Source organism: Rhododendron vialii, chromosome 2a, assembly GCF_030253575.1.
Source record: "Rhododendron vialii isolate Sample 1 chromosome 2a, ASM3025357v1".
Classification (NCBI taxonomy): Eukaryota; Viridiplantae; Streptophyta; class Magnoliopsida; order Ericales; family Ericaceae; genus Rhododendron; species Rhododendron vialii.
The window spans coordinates 30,124,298-30,145,354 of NC_080558.1; the positions used below are offsets into that span (position 1 = coordinate 30,124,298).

General features: G+C 37.1%; 1 protein-coding gene across 9 annotated transcripts; it reads left to right on the forward strand.

Moving 5' to 3' along the window:
• The first annotated feature begins 15 nt into the window (after positions 1–15).
• LOC131313585 (uncharacterized) lies at positions 16–12,212 on the forward strand. Of its 9 annotated transcripts, none has more exons than XR_009196249.1 (9): positions 16–178; positions 2,040–2,280; positions 3,316–3,455; positions 4,223–4,319; positions 5,128–5,667; positions 6,742–7,079; positions 7,581–7,725; positions 10,537–10,711; positions 11,306–11,662. XR_009196249.1 is itself a non-coding variant. In XM_058341973.1 (9 exons), the coding sequence occupies exons 2-9, from the start codon at positions 2,112–2,114 to the stop codon at positions 12,195–12,197; spliced, it is 1,635 nt and encodes a 544-aa protein (XP_058197956.1). In that variant the 5' UTR covers positions 16–178; positions 2,040–2,111; the 3' UTR covers positions 12,198–12,212. The 9 variants fall into 9 exon arrangements, 8 of the variants coding, with proteins under 8 accessions (XP_058197956.1, XP_058197987.1, XP_058197970.1 ...); XM_058341973.1 differs by lacking the exon at positions 10,537–10,711 and adding an exon at positions 12,041–12,212 and having other exon boundaries at positions 11,306–11,354; XM_058342004.1 differs by lacking the exon at positions 10,537–10,711 and adding an exon at positions 12,041–12,212 and having other exon boundaries at positions 5,254–5,667; positions 11,306–11,354.
• Positions 12,213–21,057: the final 8,845 nt, after the last annotated feature.

Sequence of the window (21,057 nt, forward strand, 5' to 3'; positions counted from 1 at the left end):
CATAACATATGCTAAATTGCTTCCTGACCGTTCCCACGCGGGAGTTAAAAAGGTCCCCCCTAGAGAGAAGAAAGTGTATGCGTGCTTTAGAGAGAGAAAGCGCGTCATTGTATATATGTATGGAGAGAGAGAGAGAGAGAGAGAGAGAGAGAGAGAGAGAGAGTTGGTTGCTAACCAGGTATGCACAAGTAGTTGTTCTCGAATTCACTATTTCTTCTACACCAAAAATTATCACTTGATGATTAGTAATATATCTCTTCTTTTATGTTTCTACATCGACTGGAAAACTGATATGAATTCAACTGAATAACCTGCTGTTGAGCTCTGTTTCTGTTCCTTAGGGTTTAAGTTTTGTAGATTGCTTCCAATTACGAATTTTTCTAATGATTGTTATTGCTTCTGTGGTTCTGAGTCGTTGTGTGGCTTTGTTCTTGTGCCGTTTGTTGATCAAGATTGTTGGATGCAGTCAATTGGGTTGACTTCGTTTTTTTTTCCGGGGGGTTTACTTGGAATTCTTTTGGTGTTCTGCTATGTGAATTCGATGCTTTTGTGCTACTGGTTTCGTTATATTCTTGTTCTTCCTTTTGCGCTGATTTATGATTTCTTACCTTGGGTAGTCTGGTCTTACGGGGGTTATTTTGGTAATCTGAAAGTTCTCTTCTTTGATCCTCTGATCGCTTCCGACATATGTACTATGTTCTAGAATTTACTATTTTCTACACCTATATTATCAGTTGATTATTCATTTCTCTGTTTCGTGTGTATATATGACCGAAAAACAGAGATTTATTCAACTGAACAAGCAGTTGTTCAGTCAGTTTTTGGTCTATTTCTAGGGTTTTTGATTTGTAGATTGCTTCTAATAATGGTTCTCTGATGATTGCTGCTGTTTGCGTGTTAGTGAATTGTCTCTGGGCTTTGTTTTTGGGGGGATTCGATTCTGTTACTTATGATTGTTGGATGTAGTCAATTGGGTTGACTTCGTTGTTTACTTGGAATATGTTTGATGTTCTTCTGGAATGAGAATTCGAGATTGTGGCGCTACTATTTGTGTTATAATATCTTCTTTTTTTTTATAGTCAATTTGTAATATTCTCACCTTGGGGTATATCCTTGTATTACTGGGTTTGTTTGGGATATTTGTGTACATGTCTTACTCTGAAAGTTCTGTTATTTGATTCTCTTTTATGTAATGTTAAATTTTTTCAACTTTACCCAATCTGACTAGGCTAGTTTTTCTCTTCTTGAATTTATTAGGAGAAAGGGAAAAAATTATTTTATCCGAGATAAATACTTGCAAAAGTCAAAGTTTAAGATTTTTGTCTGTGTTATGTGTGTGAGGTGGAGATGTGCATTACTGACCATTATCATTTGGTACAGATGGAGTGGAGAGGGATGGGAAAATCTTTTTGAGACATAAATCTAGTTTTTTGTTTCCAGTTTTTCTTTTTCTTTTTATAGCTGAAACAAGCAAGATAAAGTTAAAATACGGAGGGGTGGGTTGTTTTACCTTGTGATAGTGACTGGCTTGTGCATGGAAGGGGTTATATCAGTCTCCTTCCACTTGCATTGTGATCGCTTGTTTCCAAATGATGAGAAAAGATTGCATAATCCAGACAACAATTGTATTTTTATCTTTATGTGTTGGATAAATGAAACCAAAAGATAAAACAAATCCTTTGTTCTTGTCACTTCCAGCAGTTGTCTCTATTTTCAGTGGAAATAATTATCCGGTAGTCTAAGATAGCTTGCAGAGAAACTTCCCATCCTTTGAAACATGGTCAACTATCAAGCTTGCTTATCACTATTTGCATATGAACATGCCAAAGTTAGAAATAGAATTCCCAATCGAACTCTAAATGAATGGGGTGTCCGACAAGGTTATGTATTTCTTTTTGGAGGGTTAATGCAGTATTGACCTTTCTATCAATTTGGACTCCGTTTTTGGTTAAACTTTCTATGATTTATCTTGTTCATGTTATATTGAATCTAGTAATCATCTCTTATCCCAGTCTCTTGCCACTCTATTGATTGTCTAGCTGGACTGGTGTTCTCTCCTCCACTGATGCACTCAAATCAAGATTGTGGTACATATTATCAAGACAGATCAAATGCCATCGTTAAAAATGAAGACCAAGTCAACCACAGGGTGTTTAAGGAACAAAAATGGTCTCCGTGTATGCCAGAAGTCGAATAGGATATCCAAGAATTCTTGCTCTCGTGTCCAGATTTCTCAACATGCAAAAGGATGTGATGCTTGCATCCAACATTGTCAAGATGGTAAGTGTGGTATTTTAGCAATTACAATGAAAAACTAATGGGGAAAATAATGTCTTGTTGGTGTCAATAGAGGCTATATGGTATCTATTGGAGAAGCGCTGTGGCATGTGGTTATATGGTAGAACTGATCCAACTTTGTAATCCAATCACATTTTAGCATCTGTTTTTTGTTGCACCCTATTGGGGTGGCAATAGCCTTGACATTTTCTATGTGATTTCAGAAAAAATGCATCAAAATGATAATAGTCACTCTGCATTATATACTAAAAGCACACAGAATTTTTCAACCCAATGTCATAAAAAATTCAAAATGCATGGACAAGTGACAGTTTGGAAAACTACTCGGGATGTTTCAAACCATGATGATACCAAATTTTATCAAGTTGCTAAGTTAGACTGTCTCTCTCTATATCTGAAATCTGAGATCTGGTTTTGTGTCCTATCAGAAATCCAAGGCTTGCGTTAAATTCTGATTCAAAGTTTCACTTTAGGGAGAATCCATATACTATTCTTGTTGTAGGAGTAAAAACTGTGTGCTACTATTCTACTTGACGTTTAAACTATCTAGTTGGTATATCAGTGAAAGTTACAGGCTTACAGCTATCATATGTTTTATGTTTGTACAGCTGTTGAGCTGAAATTAAGTTAATATAGTTTTGAGCATAATCTTCGGTTCATAGCCAAAATGATTGTGAGAATGTTTTCCTTTTTTGGCCCCCACTTTTGAAGGAAAGAAAGATGCTTAAGAAATTATGTTTTGCAGAAATGGCAATAACAACTCGATTTTATTGCATAATGCTCAATTACATCCCTTGGACTATTCATCATAACTTGGTGTCTGGGCATCAAATGGAATGAACAAAAACAAAATATATGTAGTATCGTTTGGAAAGCCTATCAATCTTCAGCCTTAACTGGTTCCCATAGTTTTTGCAGTTGTGTACACTATTTGTACACCTTTTCCTGAAATAAGAAAAATTACTTGCCACGGCCTCATTTGGGATCCTCTTCTAATCACACCTATCATTGTTGTAGTTTCACTTAGCGATAAAGTACATGCTCAGGAGAACATAGATGACGTAGCTGTTGACCATCATGAAGTGCTCGCTGAAGAAAATCTTCCATCCGAAAAGCACCTATTGCCTATAATAGATTCTGCAATCTCTAGGAGAATGGTAAGGAAAAGCATAATTCTCATCTTTATTGAATAGTATAATCGCTACCTAATAAAGGTTATTCATTTTGTATAGCTTGTGATTTCATGATTTAATACGTACAATCTTTGCTGCATACTTTTCTCCCATTTCATTTTGTTGCTGCTGTTTTTTTGTGGAGAAATTACTTCTTTTAATGATTAAAATAAAACAAGAGAAAATAACATGAACCTCATTAGATTCATGCTGTGCACAACTGCACATAAGTCACCCATAACCATAGCAGAATGGATTACCCTTCTACTCCTATAACTCTATGCTATGCTGGGCTTCTTCTATATTCTTGGAACCTACGAAGTTCTTGCCTTTCTTTTTTGGTTCATTCTGGTTTCTTTTCTCTTGTACGATTCTGCCAGGTTTTCACCTTCTTGCCATACTCTCACCATCCATACTCCTTCTCACCTTTCATCACATTAGCATAAAGAGAGTCCCTCTTATTTTCATAGGATCTCATGGATTTTTTTGGAGGCATTTCCTCCTCTAATTATCTGAAGAAATTCTGGAGACTTGCAGAATATGAACTTTAGGTTGCCTAGGGTGTCAATATGCCAAATTTGGTTAACTACAAACTTGAACTAATTATTGAAGGGGAATATAAGCTGACGATTTATTTATTTCTTGTTTCTGCTCCTCTCATGTGTTTTACGACTGTTAATCCTTAAAAACTGTGACAATATAATCCTTGAATTTAAGGATTGCCATAAGTGACAAATGATGGTTGATTGCAGGAATCTTCACCAGCCACCTGTACGTCAAACTTGGAGACAATATTCTCACCTATTTTGGAGTCAGTTGAAATTCGCAGTGAAGTGAACAATGATACAGGTATATTTATATTTGTATTGGTTATTCTGTATTGTCCTTTTGAGTGGGTGAATGTTTTTAAGTTTTATCAGAGGCTTGCTTCAGAGTGTTTGATTTTGACATGAGAATGATCTCTTTTTTGGTTTACTTTTGAAATGTCAGCAAATTGTCACTTTATTCCACCTGTGCAAATGAGAATGTTCAAATTCACTTCTTTATGTTTCCGGAAAATGGTCGGCATGGTCATTATTTTCATTTTGTTGTTTTAAATGCGATATTGATGCTTAAAGCTTCCCATAGCTCAAAATTTCCTGTGGAAGGCTCTCTAAAGAAATTGGGTTCACATTATTGCAAATGCATTTATATCACCACTATGCCAGAAATTGCACTAAAACATGGTCCATTTGTTTCCTGAACACCACCACCTCAATAATGTATTAGATACATTCCAACTCTACTTCTTTGAATAAAGATAAACATTTTGGAGATGGGAGTACTGTCGAGATTGTCTGCAAATGTGCATAATTCTGTTCATTTGTTGGGTTGTTTCTGAACATTTCAAGCACGTCTTAGGTTCATTTACTGGATTTTTTCAAAGAACATACATTTATTATTTGGATTATATTTTCGCATCTCAAAAAAGCTTTTCATTTATTGGTTGTTCTCAAAGGGAATACATCAGTTTTTTTTTTTTGAAAGGCGGAATACATCAGTTTATTGTATTATGTTCTGAAACATTTCAAGCATGTCTTAGGTTTGCAAAGATTTCATGCCAAAATGGGATCAAAACTGACTACAAAACCCCTTGTGTTTTTCTCACTCTGTCTAGGGAGTGACAAAGATCTTGATTCACCGGTTTTGGGAACTGATGAAAGTGACGATAACAGCACAAGCTCATGTGAATATCAAACTTGCAATGTCTCAGATTTCTACATTTCTGACATGATTGTTACAGGCATACCCGTCGAAGGCAACTTAGTTTATGACGACATGAAAGATACTAATTGCATGCTTGATTACAAATGTGATGAACCAAGTATGTTGTTTGATGTGGCTGAGGAATGCATGATATTGCCTTTCCTGGAGGATACTTTGGAGGCAAGCAGTTATCTTGATGGAAGAAAATGCGAGGAAACCTCAAATTCAGATGCTTCAAGCTTGTATGTCGCAATCCATCAATTGAGATCCTGCAACCAGGAACCTGATGCGAATCCCTACTCAGATTCTGATCAATTAGAGAGCTTTGATCCACATATGTTTATCAGAAATCTGCCTGACCTACCAGATGTGCCACTAACTTTTCCGCCCACCATGTTGCCTAAGGGATCCCGGATAACGAAATCGGTTACACTAGTACTTGATTTGGATGGTGAGAAAAGTCGGATCTTTGGATCTTTTTTCTAGTGACATTGATTCTATTTCCATTTATTTAGGAAGGACTGACACATCTAACTGGTTGCCATATCTTTGTCGTATGTGTCGTACACATTGGTGACACATGGCACAATGGGAAATGTTTGGGACATGCCAGGTGGCTTGTCCAACTAATTTTTTAGCAGGGGACACATTGGGGACACCCTTGTCAATAAGACATAGGTGGAGACATGACGGATAAATTTGTGGTCTTAGTTTTTACTTTTTAATATTAAAAAAGAATAGAAGGCAAAAATTGCAACTAAAGTCACCCTCCTTGAAATTGTAGTATCCAAATATTAAATGGTAATTGCAAATTATAATTCAAATTATAGTTATTTTGGATACAGTATTCAAACGATTAACAGCAAAATATGTACAGTTATAAATTATAAACCCTTGTTGTTTGCCATGTACTCTGCTGTTTTTGTGTCCCCATTTATTTAGAATTGCTGATTTCTGCATCCGATCCATATCCGTGCTTCTTAGCCTTCTATGTGATCCAATTTATTTGTCAAGAAGAATTTTACATATTACATACTATACTTAGATATTTCAAAACCCACATTTGCATTGCACTTGTTGAAGTATCCAACTCAAAACCAATTGGTAATGAGTGGAGAGGCCGCCCAAGCTCATATACTAGTTTTGGAGGAGATAATTAACCGATGTGGGACAATTTCCAACACTCACCCTCATGTGCGACCCTCGACTTGCACGTGGAGCGGTCAACAAAGGATCCAGAACACGCGGATCACAACGAAACAAAGTGCAACTATGGCACAAACAAAGGGAAAACGCCTATGAAAACCTAGCTCCTATCCATGTTGAAGCATCTAACTCAAAACCAATTGGCAATGAGTGGAGATGCCGCTCAGGCTCATATACTAGTTTTGGTGGAGATAATTAACCAATGTGGGACAATTTCCAACAACACTTATAATTTGTTGACTGCTTTCATGTATAGAACTTATTTCAAGAACTTTTCAATGCTTCCAAAGGTTTGTCACAATGGCTTTCATTTCTACAGAAACACTTGTCCATTCTACACTGGAGCATTGTGACGATGCGGATTTCACATTTCCAGTTTTCTTCAACATGAAGGAGCACAAAGTGTACGTGAAACAGAGGCCTTACCTTCGGATGTTCCTGGAGAGGGTTGCTGGGATGTTTGAAATAGTGGTGTTCACAGCCAGTCAAAGCATCTATGCTGAACAACTTCTGGATATACTGGATCCAGATGGAAAACTTATTGCTCGTCGAGCTTATCGTGAATCATGCATTTTTTCAGATGGAAGTTACACTAAGGACTTGACAGTTTTAGGTGTGGATCTTGCTAAAGTTGCTATAATTGATAATTCCCCACAGGTAGATTACCTGCCCATTGGATTTGACCTGTTTTTCTTCGTTCTGACTTGTACATGTACATATATTTTCTACTTTTGTTAGGCAAAAATTGATAGGTGAGAGTAAGATATGTTTGTTGGATGAACACATTGCAGTAGTATTTACTTTAATTAATACTTTTAGCACAAATTCACCACGACGAGGATGTTTGGCTGTGACCCACTCCTTGAAACAGTTGGCCTGTGTAAGAAGGTAGCTAACACATATGAGATAAAACTTGCAAAGATTTGACACTGGGGCTTAGAGTGTTGTAGGACAGTACCTAATGACGATTTAATTGTTTCACTTAGGAATTTGGAGTGTGAGAAGAAAATGAGCCTCTACTTTTGTTTTTGGTGACATAATGAAACATTTGGGGATGCCTTGAAGGAATATAGACAAGCAAGTAGTGCAAGTTTCTGTTGCAGAAGTTTCTTTTGCTGGAGAAGTAACTATTAAATCCTTCTGTTTTGCTTTTTTCAGGTATTTCGGTTGCAAGTGAATAATGGGATACCTATTAAGAGTTGGTTTGATGACCCATCTGACTCTGCACTAATTTCATTACTTCCCTTCCTTGAGACACTAGTTGATGCTGATGATGTTCGCCCCATCATTGCCAAGAGATTCGGTAAAAAGGAATAAAAGTCCCCTGTTCTCTCCTAATTTGCTCAATATAACAACTCTTTGATCCCGTCATCTTGTTTTAGGAAAAGTTATCCTCATTTTAGATCTCAGTATTCATTCCTCATTTGGTTTCTTGGTATAGTTTATTTAGACAATGGATATATTATAAGTTGTTTGTTCTAGCAGCTCTGTCCCTCGTCCCTTTCTTCTCTCTCTTCTTTTGACAATCTCTTTGAGTTCTCAATCAAATTTGTGGCAAAGGTAGTTGTGGATTATTCAGAACTGCTCTATGTTTGCATTGTACAGATATAGGAGGTTATATTTTCATAAGGGTGTGTATTTGAATTACTTCATTGTGAAATAAAGGGAATAGTTTTTCTAAACTTTTCTTTTTTAAACTGTTCTGTTGACTCTTATATGCAATCAGATATTTGATGCTCAGTCATTGTGCTGTAGCTTTATTGCAAAGAATATAGCTCTACGATACGGAAAGTGATATTCGCATCATTGCGTCATTACTTAAATTTTACATCATGATTTGCGTAAAAAAGCAAACGTGCTAGGATGATGTTTTAGATCATGGTTTTTATAAATGACGACTTGTCCAATATATTGTGGTAGAGCTTTGATTATTCAAGATATGGTACTATTAGTTTCAAGAAGCCTGGTGAGTTATCACAAAGTATGAAGTTGAGGAACTAGATATGCTTCTCCAAGAATCGGAATAACCTACGAATATTAAATAAAACAGATTTTAAAGCGCTTTGTTGCCATTCAAAAAAAAAGGCATTTTGTTGCAACTAGTATATTATGTAGTATAGCGTGGTTAGTATGGACATGTGTTCAATCATCAAAAACTTCTAAAAAAATTTAGCAAGAAAAGAAAAGGGAATGATGTTGGGAAAGATTATTTCAAACTGGGAGATATTTTCTATTACCCAGTTTTAGTAACTCTATAAATTCAAAAGAGTGAAGTACTTGTGAAAAGCAAGAAATTAATGAATTGATCTACCCTTTTGGTTTCGGCGAAGTGAAGTTAGTTGCTTTTGGCAAATGAAGTTTGGGGAACACAAAGACAAACAACAAGAGTACTTGGTGTGTGAAATGATAATGGTTTAATACTAGTGTATGATAGTAGCTAGAGTGTGACGGTTAACTGAAGTGTACAAAAGGATTTTGGGTCTTTTGCTTAGAACTTTCAATTGTGACCTTTTATAAGATAGAACTTGATCTCAAACTGACATTAAAAGTGGTAGTGGGAAATGTGAATTTGTTGGCTAGTTGTGTGCGCAAACCTTTTACTCCTTTTTCATTTATTTCGTCTGTTTTGAGGTTGGGAAGGGGGTGGGGATCAATCCCATATAATACAGGTGACACTTGTTATGTACGTTGTTGTGCCTTCATTTATCTTTCATTTCTTGCTTCTATTGCTTGTTGCATTATCTTGTTGGTTCTTTTCACCTAAATTTACTTTAATTGCTTATGCTAACTGTTAGTTTAAGTTTGTCCTCTTTCTATGATAAGCCACACACACTTTTAAAATTTCTTAGTTTGAAAATGCATGAGGATTAGTTGGAACAACGCAAAAATGATATTTTAACGTCAGGGAGCTACACAAATTTTCAGCGTTAGGTACTAGTCTTTGGTGAAGATTGCAAGTCTTCTGCTTAAAATTTTAGTTAATTGTTAATGAAAAAAGAACTGCAAAATATGTCTGTATGATGCGAGGATGGCCTTGAAAGGGATGACAAGCTAGGGGATGCTGATAGGAAACCCTTGTTTCATAAGGAATGGAACTGTGGTAAAAATACCACTGGTGCATGAATAGCTTTGCTGCCTTGATTGTGTTAAGAGTGACGAAAGGAACTAGGAAGATTGAATACAAAGTAAACCAAAGGAAAGATTACTTTTATGGTGTGCATCGATTTACCTTTGGATCCTTGAGGATACACATGGATTATCAATTGACATCCCTATTTGATTCTACCAATGATGGTGTGCTGTTATTCAAACAAGAGAGATTTACTTTTGAAAGCTTCCATTTAGCGATATCTTTTCCCTCTTAGGTGTTTTGATTAATGTACAAATGAAAATGTGAGAGTGTTTGATAGGAAAAGTACATTCCCTGGGTAATTGACTCTAAAAAGCATTTTAGGTGATTGGGACACAGCTTGGCTTGATTTGGGTTGTAAAATGTGTTGGGTAACCCTCTCACACTGATGTCAAGGCACCGTATGGCAAGAGTACAATAGCTCCTAGTATTATGTTGGCTTGCAGACTATGGAAATAAGTGCTATTTAGGACATCCTTTTGCTTCAAAAGGGAAATTCTAGGCTCTCCCTTATTCCTCTGCAGGTCTACCTCTTCCATTAGTTCTTACCATTTGTTATTATTGGTAACATCTTTCTGTCAAAGCTCTTTAGTTGTGCTCAGTGTATAAGTTCCACTAGCAAAATTCCTTTACTATCATTCCTGTTCTTCTTGGTTTCTGTCCTCGTCGACCATGCTATGTACTCTCTCATTGGTTTGAACCTAGGTTAAGTGGAATGCAAATTCTATGCTTCATGCCTTTAATTATTCTATGATAGGGATAACCTTCTATTGATTATGACACTAGAATATTCTTCTTCCGAAGGGTAAACTTGCAAAATAGATAATTAGCTTCCATTTGAACTATGTCAAACCCATTTCTCGGAAAATACTAGCCGTTTTTTAGATGTCCCTTGATATTTAGCGTATTTACATTTGAAATTTTTTTTTTTAAAAGAATTTTGGGGACTGCTTTGGATGGCTGAATTCTTTGTTTGAACTGAAGGTGTGCCATGTTTCGAACTCCAAGACACAATTTGCTAGGGTGTGAGCGTTCTTTGGTAATCGAGACTTGACAAATACCAAATTGCTCTTCTGATCAAGTGCATCACATATTTTTATTAAGTTGTGTTTATGGCTCCACAAGACAAGCCACAACACTCAATCACGACTCTTTTGAGGTAATTTATTATGCTACCAATAGGTCCTCTGGAGAATTTAAATTACAATTAGAAAGGGTGATAGATTAGTTGTGTCATTGCACAGTAAGAACAAATGAGAGGGTCTAATATGTGCGCGTGTTGTGCTACTGGGGTTTAGTCATTTGAGGATCTTGCATGTCATACACTACATAGTCATATGTTCTGTGTTCTTTAGATGGCTAAACCAGCCGTTGCTATCCTTCCACTGAATCTACTCATTCTCAGATTGCAAATTCCTTAGGGGTGCCAATTTTTCTAGTTAACTATGTAGTATGCAAATTGTCTTGGATTACGATGGCTTCATGTTGCCATTTTGGTGAAAGGATTGGCAATATTTTCATTTGCGAATGAGGAACAGCCTGAGTAGGTGGCTAATGAAGGTTCAACTAAGAGACCCTATAGGACTGTGTAGCAGACCTAAAATTTAATAGAAATTATGTTCCACACCAAGAATGTATGAATGTGACAGGTTAAAAGGGTTTTCAAACCAGCTTGTCAGTGATTGCTTGTCATAACATGCTCTCCTGAATGGGAACCTGCACCTTGGTGTATTTTTGATGCCTTGCTCTGCAGGTCATGCAGACATCTGTTTTGGATTTTCTGCCAATTGGTGTAATAATAGGTACGTAGTTTTTGAATTGCAAATTTTGCACCAAATAATGTATATGATGTTCCTTTAACCTTATTTTACCCTTGGATAGTATTATTAATTTGGGTTTACATTAATTGCTTATGGAGATGCAGATAGTTATCCAATTACGTTTAAGTTTTTCTTTTGCCGCTTCTTGTTTGTTAGGCAAGTTCACTTCTAGCTGGTAATAATGTGAGGTTAAACGGTAGTCAGCAATCATGTAAAAGATATATTAAAGTGCAAGCATATTTAGCTTGGGCAATGTTGAAATGTAGATTGATACTGATGGATACTTTGTACATTAAGTGGAGGTCAAGTGGCACTTAGTGACCTGAATAAGCATATTGTGTTCTTCTGATTCTGTTAATGCTTGTACCTTCTTTTAATCATCATTCTTCTCTAGGAGATTGGGGGCTTGCGTTTTGTTTATGGACTTCAACAGGTTTTACCCATGAATGGAGATGTAGCGTTAAATCTCATAGTAGTGGATGTGACTGGAAATGGTTATTGTTCACGAGTGTGTTGTAGGTCCAGAAAATATGGATTTTTACCTTTTTTCTCGTTCAGTTGGTCATGGACTTTCTTAATATACTTTAATCTAATCTATATGATCTGCACATCTACATGTACAGACAAGCAGTGGAAGGTCTATATGATCTGCACATCTACGTGTACAGACACAAGCAGTGGAAGGGACACGCATGTGGGTCACAAAATGCACTATGTGACCCACATGCATTAGAAAACTATGATGTGTCTGGATCTGTATCCGAATGTCTGGGTAGAAGCATTACTGTTACCAACACCAATGGGTATGCACAGAACAAGGAGTAGATTCTTCAGAGGGCACATTCCATATTATGGGAGGCGTTTTTGTGTCTCTTTTTTTTTTGTTTCTTATACCACTGAACTTAGGAACTAAGAATGAATTGAATTTTTTTTTGTTGTTGTTTTTGAGTGTCAACATCAATCTAGATATGCTCATCAATAGGTCGCCTCCTCCGCTCAAGAGAGAGAGAGAGAGAGAGAGAGAGGAATTTTTCTATGATGGCCCAATGTGGTATTGAGTATTGGGGTATTGATGCCCCAGTAAATAAAAACCTTTAGATCAAGTTTTAGGTTAATCTAAGCTTTTGGATCAAAACCACCTCCTAAAAGTAAGGTGATTTTATGTTTTCTCTCCCAAGAAACGTCATTATGTTTACCATGAATACTAGCTCTACGTACCATATCTTATGCTAACATTTTTCACAAAATATTACATACTTACAACAATTAAAAGCTACACTTCAACGTCTTTTTTACCCATCTCTCTCTAACTGGTTCTCTAGGTAGCAGGTTTCAACATTTTGGTAGGAAAATTTATTTATCCAGGAATTATTTTAATTATTGGAAATTTAAGAATTCACACCACTTTTTGTTTTATTCACCCTATTTTTTGTCCTTCATTTCCAAAGCCATCATCTTTTGAATTATAAATCCACTTTACTCCAACCGAACCTTTCACAACTATGCAAAAGAGAAAGTCATATTATCCATTACATCCCTCCAAAATCAAAAGATTGTAATTAAAGTTACATTTTCATTTACCCTCAATATAATTTACGTGAGGGAGTAGAATAAACTCTCCTAAGTAAGCTTTCAAAAGATCATCCGCCAACACACTCTAAGCTCTTCAAGTTGTACACCATGTTAAGTATCTAAAAATGAAGGGTTGAGCTACGCCAACCCAGTAGAAAATTTTCTACTAACTTTAAATGAATACGAGATGACACATGCTAAGAAAATATTGTAATAGCTTTAAACGAATACGAGATGACACATGCTAAGAAAATATTTTAATAACTTTAAATGCATATGAGATGACACATGCCAAGAAAATATTTTAATAAGAGCAATCTCGTTTTAAATGAAATTAGAACTTACAACACTACTCTTGCCTTAGATAACATAAAACTCTCTTTTGAACACACGCAAAAACACTCACCCCATGTGTTTTCCATCTAACATAAAACTCTCTTTTGAACACACGCAAAAACACTCACCCCATGTGTTTTCCATCTCAATTTCTCATCTAATAAATCGCTATCGTCTAATCTCCACTATTAGTCTATCTTGCTAATGCAAATGAAGGCCCTCTTCAATGTATTGCACCTCAACATACCACAACTATGCTTTCATACCAAACAATCCCCGAACAAATATAAGAACGACAAACAACGATAACAGTGAAGTCAAACTCAAGATGGAAACTTCATTAGCCAACGCCAACTTCCCTTTTGATTTTTTTTAAAAATTACTCGACCCTTATGCTCACTAGTTCTTGTATCTCAATAGGTTGGTCTTCGAAATCAATTCACCGTACCATTTCATATCGAATCTAGAATTATAGAACTCTTCTACACACACCCCAGCACTCTCACCCACACATACACACACCTTTTACTTTAAGTCTCAGCTTGCCATCACCAATATCAATTCCTATTATTAAATTTCCATTTCAGCTGCGTAGGGACATTCTGGACTCTTTAACAACCATTTTTTCTTTCTTGTCCCATTTTCCTAACCAACTCCTCATCGTAATATTCGCACTACGCAAAAGAAAGAAAAACATAATGCGAGCAATGACACGTCGACAAATACCATAACACGACATCAAGAACTCACACGCCTACCCAAATCAGTCATTCAAATCTCAAGTTAACACCTTTGGTATCATTTATCAAATTCCATCTTTGTACAATTTCATCTCAAAGTCAATATGTTATGAAAGACCCACATAGACACTTACACACGCCTTTCATTCTAATCTCAAGGTTTATCATATACCAAATTACTATCTTCCAAGTTTTTATTATATGTTTAATGTGCAAATGTCAATGTAAACTTTCATTAGATCCTCACACCTCACCGTGTCACATATACATCATGTACCAAACACATATAGTCTCACATTTATCGTAGATTCAACTCATAGAAAACAACAAGGATAACCACAATATATCAAGGGAAATACTTTTCATAGCCCTAGCATGCCAAAGGATGCATCAGCCACACACAAATACAAGTTCAATGAACAAGACTTATACTTGTGAAATCGAAACAAATAAAGGAATATATCAAATATGCCTTTTAACTCCATCCCATGTACGTTATTCTATCTCATCTCAAATTATCAACTTCCGTATCACATTTGTCATGTTTTCCTTTCAATCTTAATGTATCATGGCAAATACCCAGTGACACATCGAATGGTGGACCTAGAGACATTCTGGGTAGCTAGAACCTCATTTATTCACTTCACATTCTGGGTAGTCATGACTCCATACATCCATTTCACGTTTGTCTAGGCTTGAAACAAGCGATCAAACATAACAAAAAGGCACCAAATTAACTCAAAAACATATAAGGAGAGTGAGAAATCCCTACCTCAAGGGTTTTGAACAAAGCCCAAAGATCCAAGCCAAACCCTAAGCTCCAAACTTGATCTAGATCAACCAACAAAACTCCTCCTCCAACCTAGAACAAGCGATTTCCATCAAGAACAACTCCCTTCAAGCTTGATCACGCGATTGCACAAGTTCTTGATTGTTTAATCATGCAAACCAAAAATGTGTGGAACCCCAAAGTGATCCGTAGAAAGCTCTTGCTCCATAAAACAACTTTAATACTCAAGATTTTTCCAAAATCACTCTCCAAGGACATGCAATCGTAGAGAGAATGTGAGAGCAAAAGAAAACATGGAGTTTAGAGAGTGAGAGAGGGAGAGTCAACATGAGGTGAGGGAGGGCATAAAAATGAAATTTTCTCTCGACTTATGACTGATGTACTACAAATTACTCTGACACCCCTCAACCACAAAACCACTTCATCAATTGACACAACTAATATACTCTTACACAATGATCCCATGTCCTTCTCCACCACATTATTCATACAGTTCGGTTAAACACATAATTAAAATTGTACAGTACATGAGAGAGAGAGAGAGAGAGAGAGAGAGAGAGAGAGAGAGAGGCTTCTTTGCCTATACATACAAGGCTTTTCCATACCATTTCTCACACCTCACTTGTTCACTTATTTGTTTCCAATTGATTGAGTTTTAGAGAGAGAGAAAGAGAAGAGGGAAAAAGCTTGAGAGTTCATTTTATGAATAGCTATTGATGTTTTGAATGGTAGATTTATTCAAATGAATATTGGTTGGTCAGTGGTGTTTTTAGTCTGAAGGTGGAAATTTTTTAAGGCATTTGATCATGACGATGTAATCCGTAGGCATACCGACCGAACATATTTTGAGGTAATCTGGGAAGTATATGATATGCTTCCCACTTCTGGAATCCTTTCTTTATTCTCGTTTCCTACTCCTATTGATTATCTCATGGTATTTGTTCAATCCTACGGAATATTATTGAAAAGTGGAATAATTGTTAATTGACCATGATATTGTTGGTTGAGTGCTATAGAATTGTTTAGTACAGGGATCGAACGACCTTACTAAAAGCATGTCCATATCCTGATAGCTGGGTAGGCTAGGTGAGAAAGGTATTGGGGAGGGTCGCTAATCATATACTGAGGAGGACGTGGTACGAGTGTGGGCTACCAGTCTTGCAGTAAGCGCCGTCTTTTTTTCTTTAATAAGAAAATCTGCAAACTGCGTGTTCAATTTGGAGTCGCCACCTGGGTTTTAGTAGTTTGCTACCCGAGGAACCAAACTTGAATGACATCCATCGCTTTTATTTGGAAAAGGCTTTATTTCTTTTTACCGGTCCATCATAACCAAAGACAACGTAAGTTTGGCAGCCAGGTTACGAGAGGAGAATGGTTTTAAGGCACTCTTCTCGCCCCATCATAACCAAAGACAACGTAAGTTTGGCAGCCAGGTTACGAGAGGGGAATGGTTTTAAGGCACTCTTCTCGCCCGACAAGAAGGTCGGTCTTTACTTAGTGCTTGTGGGATTTCAAAACCATTTTGCAACTTAACTTTTAAATCAAGTAAAGGAGGGGGAACAATAAAAGGGGGTTAAAAACTGTAAACACATTGTACGTGAGTGTATACATGTGAGTGATGTACAGATTATAACCAGAGACATGAGATGGCAGGATATGCAACAAAATAGAAGCTAGTGTTAAAACCCCTTTTGAGCGCTTAACAATACTTCTGAGCGCTCAAGAATTGCTCTTGAGTGCTCAGATGCGAGGCTCACAACAATCTTGAAAAATGATCAGAAGATGCAAGTGCTGAAATGAACTAGTGGTTTGAGCTGAGAAAGCAAATAACTATTGAGACTTGAGGAAGTAAGAGCTTTTAGAATATTTTCAGAAACTAAACAGAATGTTAAAAATCATGAAAACTAAATAGAAACACCCTGGACTTGGGAGTATTGATTCGACCAGAAAGTTCAAGGATATGGATTTGAGCGCTCAGAAGTGCTCTTGAGCACTCAAGAGTATTCCTGAGTGTAGAGGTCTTGTCCTATTGTTTTGATTTGCATGAAAGGTCGATCGAGCTCAAAGTCAATATGAGGAACTGACTTGAGCCCGGTGGCTCCCCTCAGATTGAGAAAACAGCGACTCGAAAGGTTTTTCTACCTTTCCTTTGCTTGAAACACTCACTCCTTTGTTTGTGGTTTGAAAACTGGTTTATAGGCTAAGGTTTTTGGTGTGTGGAGAGGTTTTGGAGGTGTTTTTAGTTTGGAAGATTGACTCAAAATAGATTTTCGGCTTTCTCTCTCTCTAAAGTAGGATTTTTTCACAAAAAAATCGACCTATCTCTTGCAGGAAAATGGCCCTCTTCTTCTCAAACACAATGCATGTATTTATAGAAGTTTTTGAAAGTGGAATTCATCATTGGTCAAGGCTTGGAGATCCAAAACGTTGTCTGGAAGCACTAGAATGTGCCTGCCAAGCTGTCTGCATAAGAGAGCATCCTGCAGAAAGATGTCTGACAGGCCTGCCTGACACCTGCAGAGAATCTTTGACCTGAGCACTCAAGAGTGGGTCCTGAGCACTCAAGTTTGGCTGGTCAACACTCAGGTTTGACCTGAGTGCCCAAGTTTAATTGCACAGCAAACCAAACTTTGCAAGGCTACCCCGGGCACTCCCGATCCGTTTTGCGCATGGTTTAAAGCATTAGAAAGCCGATTGAGTTGACTTTAAGACCCAATTGGTTTCATTTCATTATCATTTGTACTTTAAAAGATGTGTCCATTCTACCCTCCACGCATCGAGAAAGAAATTATTTTGATAAAACGGATGCATCGCCCTCTTCTAAAATTGAAATTATTTAAAAGAGGTTTTAAATAATTAAAGATAATGCATGCTAAGGTTGTTTTGAAGAGTCTTATTCCTTTGTTTTAAAAAGTTGAAGGAGCAGTGTTTCTAGCTTTCAAGGATGTTTTGCCCTTTATCTACATTGATGGGGATATATGTTATTCAAGAGTGATACCTTATGAGTTTTCCTATGCTGACTTAGTGACTGTAATGCAAGAAATAGGGTGTCACCCATGGCGCTCATTTTTGTCTTTAAGACCAGGTCATGGTATAGAGAATGGGTTATCTGAGATTACTAGTGATGTAGCTATAACATAAATATTTATTCTCTATGAAGGTGTGGATAAGGATATTGAGTGTTTTGTTACCCATCTTGATGTTGAAGAGGATGATGAGGAGTGGTTGGGGTGGGAGGGAGAAGAACTTGATCTTCAGTACTTGGGGAATTGGGGGCGACATCCTGGTGTTGAAAATGCTGATGAGGAGGAGGAGGAGGAGGAGCAAGAGATAGGGAGGGAGGGGTGCAGTGTTGCTGAAAGTGGTAATGGTGGGGATAATCATACTAATGGGGATAGTGATAGTGATTTTACCTACAGTGGATTAAGGGCCTGGGAAAAGGTGTGGTAATTATTGAGGTTAAGGTCTGATGGTGATGACATAGAATATGTAGTGAATGAGGGTGTGGATGATGATGAAGGAGGGTGTCTTCTAGTTAGGAATTTGCAGAAGGACTTGGGAAAAGGTGTGGTAATTATTGAGGTTGAGAAATGTAACGCCCCAAATTTTGGGTACGTTAAAAGACAATTTTTATTGAAATTTGAAATAGAGTCTAAGAGTTTGGCTCATTATTACATCTCAAAAGTCTTACAAGAGTAATTTAAAACAACAAGGAGGGAACTAGGGTTCCTAACTACTGCTCCGCTTCTTCCTCCATCCGGGCTAGCTCTTCGGCTCCAAATGTCTCCAAGGTGTAAAGTTCACCTTGTTCATCTATGAGGTCTGACATATTATACCGGTGTCGCCACCAATATAATAAGTCAGGGTCACCAAAAGGCAACACCGTGAGCTACAACGCTCAATAGAATAATCCAAACCCTCTAACCCTTAACTTACAACAATACAACATATAGTCAAAGATTTCCACATAGCATGCTCGTCTAACCAATTTAACTAACAACAATACATCCGTATTCGAAAAATCAATCAACGTTGGTGTCCAAGATTTATGAGTTTCTCCTACGTGACTCCTCGTAGACCATGTCAATATTTTTCACGTATCGCCTTTTTAAAAAAACCGTTTTTAACACACCCAACCTCGGTTCCGCCGTTCCGGTCTCCCGAGTATCCTCACAATGGTTCCACCGTCCCGGTCTCCCATTGGCACACATTGCATTGGCTCCGTAACGCGGATAACCAAGCCACACACCCAACCTCGGTTCCGCCGTTCCGGTCTCCCGAGTATCCTCACAATGGTTCCGTCGTCCCGGTCTCCCATTGGCACACAAAACACACACCACACAATGGGCTACTACGTCCGGCCTCATTGCGGTTTCCAAAACATTTCATACCCTTCAAACACGCCTTTTCATAAACCACACCCTAGATGTCATGTTTCTATTTTCTTGGTTTCCGTGTCTCGTTCTCATGCATGGACTCCGTGGTAGGACTTTTTCATATACGATATCATTCATTGTAATATTCAATCTAACAAGATCATCCATTCTAAACTACTTTGACATGCTTGAATCATTTAATAATGAACATCATGCATTTCATACGTTTCCAACAAAAGATAATATTATCTACTTTAAAATGATTGAAGTTACTTCCAAATGAACTTATATTTAGAGTTAGGGTACAAAACTACTTCATATTTGGAATAGTAGATAAGGATAACTACTTGGGATGGAAGATAAGGAGATCCTACCTTGCTTCTTGGCGGTAGTAGTCGGCTATGAAGATTTGGTCGTCGGTTTTTGGAATTCGGCGGCGTAACGGCGTCGGTTTGCTTCGAAAGGAAAAGAGTTGTACTTTCTTTTCCTAGAAACAACTTACTAACTTTAACTAAGCTAATTTAAGGATCTAGAAGTGGTTTTGAAAGTGGTTTGGTGGTTTCTCTCAAGAACACTCAAGAACACAAGAAAACAAGAACTTTGGAAGTAAGAACACTTAGAATTTCTAGAGAGAAGGAAGAGCAATGGTTGAAGGTGTGAGTTCAAGCTTGGGGTGAGCTTCTATTTATAGGCAAACTCTCCCTCCTCTCTCTCTTTGGCCGGCCCCTCTCTCTCTCTCTCTAAGTCTCACCTTTCTTTCATATGTCAAGGTTTGATTGAAAGGTTGGAGGCTAATTGGTAGGTTGCATGGCTAGGTTAGTCCTTGGATGGGATTTTAGAAGATTTGGAGACAATGGTACATGATTCTTGGGTTAAACAATTGAAAGATGTACAAAGGAGGACAATGGAGTTAAGATTTGGTTAGGAAGAGTAATCACGAAAGATTTGAAGTACAAGGGAGACCAATGTCAAGGTAAACATCAAATCCTTCTTCTTTCTTCTCCTCTCTCTCTCCCTCTCTCTCCCTCTCGGCTCCTCTCTCCTCTCTCCCTCTCTCTCGGCCTCTCCCTTTTCTCCTCTCTCTCGGCCTCTCTCTCTCTCTCTCTCTCTCTCTCTCATGTACTAGCTATATACATATGTATATGTACTACTAATGCAAGACACAAAATAAATTAATGGGTACTTTTTGTACTAAAGATCAAAGAAGTTTAAAAGACTAAGATTTTCTCAATAAACAAATAAATGGGTACAAGTGTACTAAGGCAAATTACATCATCCAAGTACTTATATAATATATACATATGTACTAATGTACTTTAGGGTTAAAAGGGTCAAGATTCTCCCATAAAACTAATACAAAAAGTAATAGTACTTAATTAATATAATAGTGTACTTTGTACTCTCGGGAATCTTAACAAAATATTAGTTTAATAGGACTAGTACTTAGTTGAAAGATGGACCTCTTACCCAATGGATAATAAATCCCCTAACGGTTAATAACCAAGGGATAATAAGGTACGAGTACTTTAAATAATAAACTAAGTCTTTTAAAAGACTACATGTCCTTTGTAATTACACATGTGTGTGTATATATATATATATTGGAATGGCTTTGGTCCAATGGGTAAAGATTACCCTAACAATCATTGTCCAATGGACAATAGTTACTAGGGTACTTTTATTAGTAAAATAATTGAAAAGTACTTTTAAAGTAATTATGAAAGTCTATTTCTAAAAGATCATAGTACTTGTTCAAATCTTTCAAAAATCCTTTTAATATAAAGAATTGGGTTTCTTTTATCCAATGGATAATAGTTCCCCTAACATTTATCGTCCAAAGGATAAAGAATAAAATCAAAACAATAAAAGAA

Coding starts and splice junctions, on each gene's coding strand:
- LOC131313585 (XM_058341973.1), top strand. CDS start 2,112: ATGCCATCGTTAAAAATGAAGACCAAGTCAACCACAGGGTGTTTAAGG. Junction 3,456..4,222: donor CTGCAATCTCTAGGAGAATG/GTAAGGAAAAGC, acceptor GGTTGATTGCAG/GAATCTTCACCAGCCACCTG. Junction 11,355..12,040: donor GCCAATTGGTGTAATAATAG/GTACGTAGTTTT, acceptor CTACGTGTACAG/ACACAAGCAGTGGAAGGGAC.